This window comes from Lipotes vexillifer, unplaced genomic scaffold (genome assembly GCF_000442215.2).
Source record: "Lipotes vexillifer unplaced genomic scaffold, Lipotes_vexillifer_v1.1 scaffold591, whole genome shotgun sequence".
NCBI lineage: Eukaryota > Metazoa > Chordata > Mammalia > Artiodactyla > Lipotidae > Lipotes > Lipotes vexillifer.
Window position 1 is genome coordinate 3,941,393 of NW_006791954.1, and position 9,136 is coordinate 3,950,528.

At 36.3% G+C, this 9,136-nt stretch overlaps 1 protein-coding gene across 2 annotated transcripts in view; it reads right to left on the reverse strand.

Annotated features, from left to right (window-relative positions):
• FBXL20 (F-box and leucine rich repeat protein 20) overlaps nt 1-9,136 on the reverse strand; it is a 114,906-nt gene that overhangs the window by 7,927 nt on the left and 97,843 nt on the right. Inside the window, exons 7-10 of one of the 2 annotated variants that reach the window (XM_007465154.1) lie at nt 8,073-8,168; nt 6,308-6,434; nt 4,952-5,026; nt 1,423-1,553 (exon numbers count right to left, since the gene is read on the reverse strand). In XM_007465154.1, the coding sequence (XP_007465216.1) occupies nt 1,423-1,553; nt 4,952-5,026; nt 6,308-6,434; nt 8,073-8,168 (429 nt within the window). The remainder of the gene's footprint in view (nt 1-1,422; nt 1,554-4,951; nt 5,027-6,307; nt 6,435-8,072; nt 8,169-9,136) is intronic. The other variant, XM_007465155.1, reaches the window with a different exon arrangement.

Below are 9,136 nucleotides of genomic sequence, written 5' to 3' on the forward strand. Positions count from 1 at the left end.
CTTTCCCTATTTTACATGTAGGTTCACTAAGATTTAAATAGCTTTTCAAAATACTATGAAGGGACTGGTTAATCATAGGCCTGTCCCAAATATGAAATTCCATACTTATGAAAAAATACCCTTAAGCTTCCTGCCTCCTCCCACAGGCTCCCAGGGAGGCCCAGTGGAGAGGGCAGCTGAGCCCCTATCAGGAACTGCTGAACACCACCCTAAATACCAACCACAGGGCTGGGGAATCAAAAATAGTAGCTCTTCTTTGTGAAAAGTCTGGTGGTGTCTGCACGACAGTACCAAAGAACTTTGTATGTTTGCTTACAAATTACTACAGAAGTTGAAAAAAAAAATAAAGCTAAAGTATAAGGAATCATTATCAACTGACAATCAATTAAAATACTGTATCTAATGGGCAAGTACGATCTGACTGAACCCAACTTTTAAGAATCACATTTGAGAGCCTTTCTTTTCTAACAATAAAATAAACCATGAAGGAGAATGGAGCTGAACATCCCTGTCTTTAAAACAGAAAAAGGTAATACGTAATATTTTTTAGAGAGAAGACTGGCTACCTCCTCAGCTCCTGGAGAGTACTCTACTCTAGGCTTCTGAGATGACGAAGGCCCATGGCCAGGTTGATTACAAAAAAGCTTTAAGAAAGTTCTTATTGGTTTACAATGATTCTTATGTGTAAGACAAGTGGTTTCAAAGGTTCTGGAGCTAGACTGCCTGAGATGGAACACTTGCTCTTGCACTTACTAACTGTGAGACCTTGAACAGGTTATTTGACCTGTGCTTCGGTTTTCTCACCTATAATACAGAGATAATAACAGTGCTTGTATGGTGTTATGATGATTAAATGAATTAATATTTGTAAATAATTTAAAACAGTGGCTGATATGTTTACTATATAGTAAGTACCATATAAGTTTTGTTTTAAAGAACAAAAAAGGTATACGGGGATACCTTAGAGGAGCCTTAGAGAAATAAAGCTTGCTTTAAAAGACCATCAGCACAAAGGAGGAGCTGTTTTTTCTCTTTAAATACTCCCTGCTATGTACCTGGCATCATTACTACAATATAAATTATCACAGGGTGGGCTTCTAAAAACTTTCTTCAGAAGGGAATTATATGAAAGCATTAATAAGAGAAAATGCCTTTATTTCTTTTCTCAAGTAATGTGATAAAATGTTGATATTTTTCTAGTATGGATAGCCAAGAAGCAGAAAATGAGGACTATTACCCCCTAGTTCAGGCCAATTACATGTAATCAAATGAGGTACAAAGCAAGTAGGTGCACATGTGAAAGGGTAGTAGTGGCCTTGTAGTGTCTACCTTAAAAAATTCAAGGTTCCAAGGAATAAATATGAGTGAAGGAGGCCACTGCTCCTTTCCCCTGATTTTTTGAGATAAACAAGAAATGTTTACCTAAGCCGTGGGCAGTTCTGACCTAAAGCGTTCAGGATGGCATCTGTGATGTTGGAGCAGCCAGAGGCACAGAGGGACTGTAACTTATGGCACCCTCTGCATATAGTAATGAGACCTTCATCTGTGATTTGCTAAAAGAAAAAACAAGAGGGAAAAACCCATAGTTATTAGTAACTTGGCAGAAGATAAAGACAGAAAAAAGTTACCTCTGTGAAATAAGTGCCAAAAAGAAATAAAAGCAGATTTGATATGAACCATGTAGCAGACCTAAAAAAATGAATACACTTTGTTTCTTCCTTCCAGTTCCTTTTGATTTAGTTTTCAAGAGAATCTGTGCATTTCTGGTGCAAAGGGAAGAAGCTATAACAGGGTTCTTTTAACCTAATGGGACTGACAAGACTGGGAACAGATGGGGGGCATCATGGTGTAGGTTCAATTAAAAGATTTTAAAACCTAGAAAACAGATAAAAACAGCAGTATTTTAATAGTATAAACGTATTTACAAGTTCAAAATTGATACTGATATTAAGGTACTTTAAAAAAATGAAACAACCTGTGGATCATAGCTGTAATCTCATCAACCATAAATCCATTTATTTCTAAATTTTAGTTTTATAATATAAAGACTATCCTACATGGAAAACAACCTAAATGTCCATTGACAGACAAATGGATAAAGAAGATGTGGCACATATATACAATGGAATATTACTCAGCGATAAAAAGGAACAAAATTGAGTTATTTGTAGTGAGGTGGATGGACCTAGAGTCTGTCATACAGAGTGAAGTAAGTCAGAAAGAGAAAAACAAATACTGTATGCCAACGCATATATATGGAATCTAGAAAATTGGTACTGATGAGCCTAGTGGTAGGGCAGGAATAAAGATGCAGATGTTGAGAATGGACTTGAGGACACAGTGGGGGAAGGGGAGGCTGGGACATAGTGAGAGAGTGGTACTGACAATATATACACTACCAAACATAAAATAGGTAGTTAGTGGGAAGCTGCTGCATAGCACAGGGAGATCAGCTCGGTGCTTTATGACCACCTAGAGGGGTGGGATAGGGAGGGTGGGAGGGAGGCTCAAGAGGGAGGGTGTATGGGGATATATGTATGCATATAGCTAATTCACTTTGTTGTACAGCAGAAACTAACACGACATTGTAAAGCAATTCTACTCCAATAAAGATGTATAAAAAAAAGACTATCCTAATTTAATGGAGATAAATAGTTGTATCCAACTCAAATATAATTTTGTATGTTTTAAAATTATTATTTTAAATTATTTTAAAATGAAAAAAGAACACAAAAGATGTTACGTTTAAAAAAAGATGTCATATATAAAAATCTTAACATGTTGGATATGATCAGCATTTTAATTTGTCCTGATAGATTTGCTAATTTTGTGTAAGCCTCAGAATAAAGCTCTCCTGTCATTTCTGTTTAATCAAACAGTATTCTTAGGTTGCAAGGACAACTGAAAAAAAATCAAACTTTAAATATTCACTGCCTAAATCAGTATGTTCTCAGTATTACAGAACTGAAACAACATACAGATGAAAAATGGATGCTAAGGCAGATACAAGATCTGTCATGAGAATAAACTGATGAGGCATATACACATGTAGAAGTACCTTAAAAAAGTGCCACACAGGGGCTTCCCTGGTGGCGCGGTGGTTGAGAGTCTGCCTGCCGATGCAGGGGACACGGGTTCATGTCCCGGTCCAGGAAGATCCCACATGCCGCGGAGCGACTGGGCCCGTGAGCCATGGCTGCTGAGCCTGCGCATCCGGAGCCTGTGCTCCGCAACAGGCTCCGGAGAGGCCCGCGTACCGCCTCCGTGAGAGGCGGTCCGTGAGAGGCCCGCGTACCGCAAAAAAAAAAAAAGTGCCACACAAATGTGACGTATAGTTATTACTAAACAAGGATAACTGAAAGAAATGTAAATAAAGAGAGAAGCAGCAATCCATAAACGTGCATATTTAGCAGGCCAACGGAGTTTGTGTCACACATTATTAACAAAATACTGGGAGGGCTGTGCTGACTTTTCTTTCTTAATGTTTTGAAATCTATAAGGGATTACTGAGGAAGAAAGTCATATTACCAATACTTTAAATTGTTAAAAGAGCAAAATCTACTAAACTTTTATGTTTTCAAATTAGTCAAGAAAAAGAGACTACATTAAGTGTGTACTTTGGTCACTTCAATAGTTTTGGGCAGAAACTTCAGGAAGTGTCATGAATGCTGAGAATCATTTCATCACATTGTACAGAATGACAGAAGGAATGACTCATGCCCTGTGATCTGGGTGAAGGTAAACAGTAAAATAAACATATGACAGAGCTGGTTCTTTATGCTTACTAATTGGTTTCTGTCTGCTGGAAGGGTAAAGGAAATGAAACTAAAACGGCAAACGGTAGGTATGGTATATATGTATTTATATGTATGTGTGTAGATACATAACATATACACACACACATATACAGAGTGCACATGTGTATATTTATGTATGTATATAAATAAAATCTGAAGATGTGCAAGAACAGTTTTTTCCTGTCACTGTAAGACGATGGTTTCGTGTTTACAATAGCTGTGTAAGAGCTTTCTTTCAGGCCAAATATTTGTTTCATAAATGAAAGTAGGCAAATTCTGGTAGTTAGCAACTATGGAAATCAAAATATCATTCCCTTAACTAGTCTCTAGGAGCCTCTGAAACAGATCGCTATCAGCACCATCCCTTAAGGGCTGGGAGGGCAGGGTGCTTAAATTGCACAAAACGTGGCCCTATATGTGTCACCTTTAAACTAAACAACCACTATGCTCTAAAGTTTCAGGTGACCAAACAAGAAGGAGAGAGTATTATACACAGAAGGCTTAGCAAAAACAAAGAAAACCCTCACCAACTTTTTTCATTGCTATGAGAGGCTCTCACTCCAAGGCAACACATATATGCAATTTTCAAGGCAAGAGGGAAAAGCTAAAGGTGTATTTGTCAATGTTCTAGGATCCTGAATAGTTTCAGCAAATTCTCTGAACAAAATTCAGGGGGTTTGGGATAGACACAAAAAAGCTGATAGTCTAAACCAGCCTAATGTGAACTACAAATACTACTTGAAAATAATTTAAAGGGTACATTTTGCTTGTCATCTGCTTTTATCAATGATTCCCAATAGTCATTACTCCCTGATAGATGTGAGTCGGTGTGACTGCAATTAATTTACCAAAAATATTTTAAATGCCGAAGTCTGTGAATAATTTACTTCTAAAAAGTAGAGTTTTCTTAAGTAGAAGAGAAAGGGGTGGAGCTACAGTTTAGCTTATTTGGAATTCTGTATAAGCTACCCTCTACCTCATCTATGTCAAAGCCCCTAGAGGCGAGTACTGTTGAGCATTTAAAAAGTCACCTATGATTATTGCGTCCCCAGGGTTGATGTAGACAAACTTTATGTCTTTATGACTGAAACTCTTACAATAATATTATTGAAATGAATTACTAATACAGAAGAGTTGTGGGAAGGACTGCTTACTAAGCAAGTCTGCAAGTTCAAAGTCACCAGTTCAGGACAGTGTGCACCTATGTACTTGAGAGCTTCATCTTCTAGCTAGAAAGATTAAAAAGAGAGAAGAAATGATTACTGACATTGTTTAAAATATTAAAACCTTAAATCTTAAAGATTTAAGAGTGTACACATTCATCAACACATTCTAAATATGGCCAACCAACTTTCAAATGAACAAATGAACCAGAAATGATGAACTATGATCACATAAACGTGTAATTCAAATGATTAGTAGTTATCAGTATTTGTTATCAGTTCTGACCACATCAAATTCATATTATCACCAAACCAAGGGAAAGATAAAATAAACACTGCCTAATGTTTATGGATTTTTCTTCTGATAAATTAAAGATGCCTTGCAGCATTTTGCTGAGGGATTTTGAAACTAAAATAACTTTCACATTGCTACACTCCCTGTAAAGTTTCTTAACAACAAACTTTTGGGAACAGGAGCTGAGAAAGAAATCTGTAGTTTATCTGCTGCTGGAAGATCAGTGCTATGCGTACAGTGCGGAGAACAGATCGCAAGTAATTGACTATAATGATGCATCCCAATCAATATTTTTCAGGATTCCATAAATAACCAGGAGCTCAAGTTGGTATTTTAAGGCGGTCATACTTTCAAAGCTCTGTTTCAAACTGTGGAAATCCTCCCTTCATGGTGAAAGAATAGGGCATTTTTTAATAGAATACAAGGCATGGTTTTAGCAACCATTAATAAAATAAGGTAATAAGAGCCTAGCCCTACTTTGTCAGTCACTTCTAAACCCACTCTTGATCACTTCCTTCCAGGTGTTGTTACCATGTCAATTCCTTTTTTTTCCCACTGTAAAACACTGAGATATTAAACATTTTAATGACAAAATATGTTGGATTTGTGATGTGACTGGCAGGAGATAAGCATCAACACTATAAAATGTAACTTGCTGTATACTTGGCACATTTAAGAAAAGCTCTTGGTGGTTAAACTAGTGGAAACTGCCAAGACCGTCTTCCTTGCCTATCCAGTTCAAGGTCTCAGGCAGTGACAACATGACAAGTTGTCTTTTCAGATTAAATTACATGAAACCCTTCTTGCCTGTGGCACCTGTTCCGTATTATGATTTTGTCTTCCCATCTTGCCTCCCCTCAAAAATTTATCTTTGGTCAGGCAGGTGTTAATTCTTCTATTTTTTCACTCTAGGGAAAACCCTTTAATTTTTGGTAAGCATGGGTCTTTGGTCAGTAATACACAACTACTACGTATCTCTCAAGCCAACATCTTGGGCTGCCCACCAAGTTCATGGTGCTTCTATCATTCACAAGTAAGACAGGGAGTATTACCTGTGTGCAGCCTTTTAAGAATAAGGCTTTAAGACCTCCACAGCCTCTCACTAGTGCTTGGATACCATCCTTGGTTACTTGGTCACACCAGGAAATGTTTAATTGCTCCAACAGTGGACATCCCTCACTTAGGATAAAACAAAATGAAACAAACATATGACTAAATCCAATTCCAAAGGCACCAAAGTCTCATTTTATTGGCCATCTAGTTGGGGACATATTTACTTAATGTAGATTTAGAATACAGGCAATTCTGTAACAAAAGGTGCATTTATCAACGTTTGTGGTATTCATGTGGGACTACATCACTAGGAGAGCTAGCTCAAACCCACCTTAACTAACAAGCTCAGGCACAATGCTGTTTTTCAGATACATTAGATTTTTATGGAGGTTTATACTTTTCAAAGTATATTCTTTTTGCACTTATCACAAATTTAACGGTCTCTATATAGGAAATGGAAAATTAAGGGACAGGTTCAAGTTAACAGAGTAATTAATGAAGAGTCAGATTCAAACTCAAATTCTCTATCAAATAATTCAAGTACTTATCAAAGTAATAATGAGGCCATTTAAACTTTTATTTAAAAAATTACAAAGGATCTGTAAATTCTCTCTCTTGGGAAGTATCTAGGGTACAGTTTCCACAGGCTGAATTTAGGATATATTGTATTATTAGATCTCTGCCTTCTATCAAACACTAGCTTCATCTTTGATCTTTGATTTCACGTTTAAACTATGGAAGAATCCCAAGCTCTATGGCATTCTTTGGAAAATACTGCTTTAATTGTTTTATAAAATAAAGCCAGGGGATCTTGGTTCAAGTTCATTCTTCAACATTAATAGTGTGACTTCAGGCAAGTCACTTCGGGAAGCCTGACAGAACCTCTCTTAAACCAAGATTAGCAGTAGCCCTTCTATGTTCTCCCCAAACTAATGCACTCATTTCTACCATAGCACTTATCCCGCTGCAATATGACAACACATTTAGTTTTTTTTTCTTCTACGAGACTCTGAGCAACTTAAGGGCAGCAACAATATCTTATTCAGCTACCTCCCATGGTTGAATCACAGTACCTGGCATTCAAAAATGTTTTAGATTTTCTTATCTGTAAAGTGTCTGTCCTATCTACCTCACAAGATTTCAAAATAAATGAGATCATTTATGTGAATTACTTATGAACTATAAACACTGTTATACTATCTTATTTATTATCCTACACCAGCCTTAGATACATGTGTTCAGTGCTCATAAGGAAGGTATAGAAGGAGACACATTTTCAGATTACTTACACTCTACTTAACTAAATTTACATTTCGTCTTTTAATGGCTTAATTCTTACTATTCATAAGTGTAGCTAATACATGGCACCATGATCTTTTATAAAAGGCTGATAAAAAAGTAAAAGTACAAAGACATTGGGCATTTCACCCTCCTTTTAAGATATACCTTTTTGTAATGTACTTTTAAAAAATACAGTAACATTAAAACAATGAAAACTTACTGAGCACTTACTATATATACAGAATCCTGCTAAGCACTTCATTCATGTACAAACTGTACTATTCTGTTCAGAAATCCTAGTTACCTCTACCATTTCACCTGAATGTGTCCTGTAATTTGGGCAAGTAGTAAAACAAAAGATCTATTTTGAGCTACAGTACGTATCTATAAAACATAGTTTCCTTCAATTCCAACTTTATTTTAGTTAATAAAAAAATAAGTATCTGTTCTGATTATTGGACATTCTTGTTGTAAGAAATTTACCTCAGAGCTTTTAGAGACATGTTTGTTATTGATGTACAGGAAGCCAAGTCAAGGTGCCTGAGTTTGGAACAGAACTTGCTAAGGCTAGTACATGTACTGAAAAATGGAAAAAGGAGAAAATAATGAATAAACAAATAAGAACACATCCTACTAAGGATATTAGTATGATATACCAATATCATACACAATTCTCAATAAACAAATAAGAACACATCCTTGGAATATCATACATGACTCTCACGTGTTACAAAAACTGTAAAATTTGCATACCCCAAATAAAAGCAGTTATAAATCCAGGGACCTTTCACGCTGAGGAAGAGGCAGGTTTACAAAGGATAAAAAAAGCTGTGCTGTTTATGAGAATGTGCATGAGGGGAAGATGGTGCCTGATTCACATTTGGAAATGTTAGTAGCTACTGACAGCAAACTACATTTGCGCTGATAAGAGATCTACATGCATTTTGTAAATTCAGGAACACCAGAAAGCTAGCTAGTACCTGCCAGCAAGTGGTGAAACATGAAGCCCAAAACCTCTGTCTCTGCTCTTTCACTTAAATCTCTTTCTGCTCAGATAACCTTTTGCATGGCAGTAATGAAAAAACAGGATTTTTGCAAGGTATACAGAGGATGGACCAGTGTTGGGCTGAAACAAACTAAGTTATGTAAATTACTGTCTGCTTTCCTTTATGAATTCCTTAAAGGCTCTTTTCCCACAGTGGACAAGTTCCTCATTTAAAATTTTTCTTAATTACAGACAATCTCAAATATACTCAAGAATGAATAACAGAGAATGCACATGTACCATCATTAAGCTTTGACATTTATCAATATTCTACTATTGCTATTTCATCTATTTTTCTCCTTTCTTTGTTTCAGTATTTTACAGCGAATCCCAGACATATTATTTTACCTGTAAATATTTCAGGACCTATTTCTAAATAAGGATTTTAATTCCTTAATGTCTGACACCCAGTCTGTGTTCAAGTTTCCTCAATTGCCTCATAAATGCCTTTGTCAAATTGCCTCTTGTGGTTTTATTTTGCAATTTTGTAATGAACACTCTT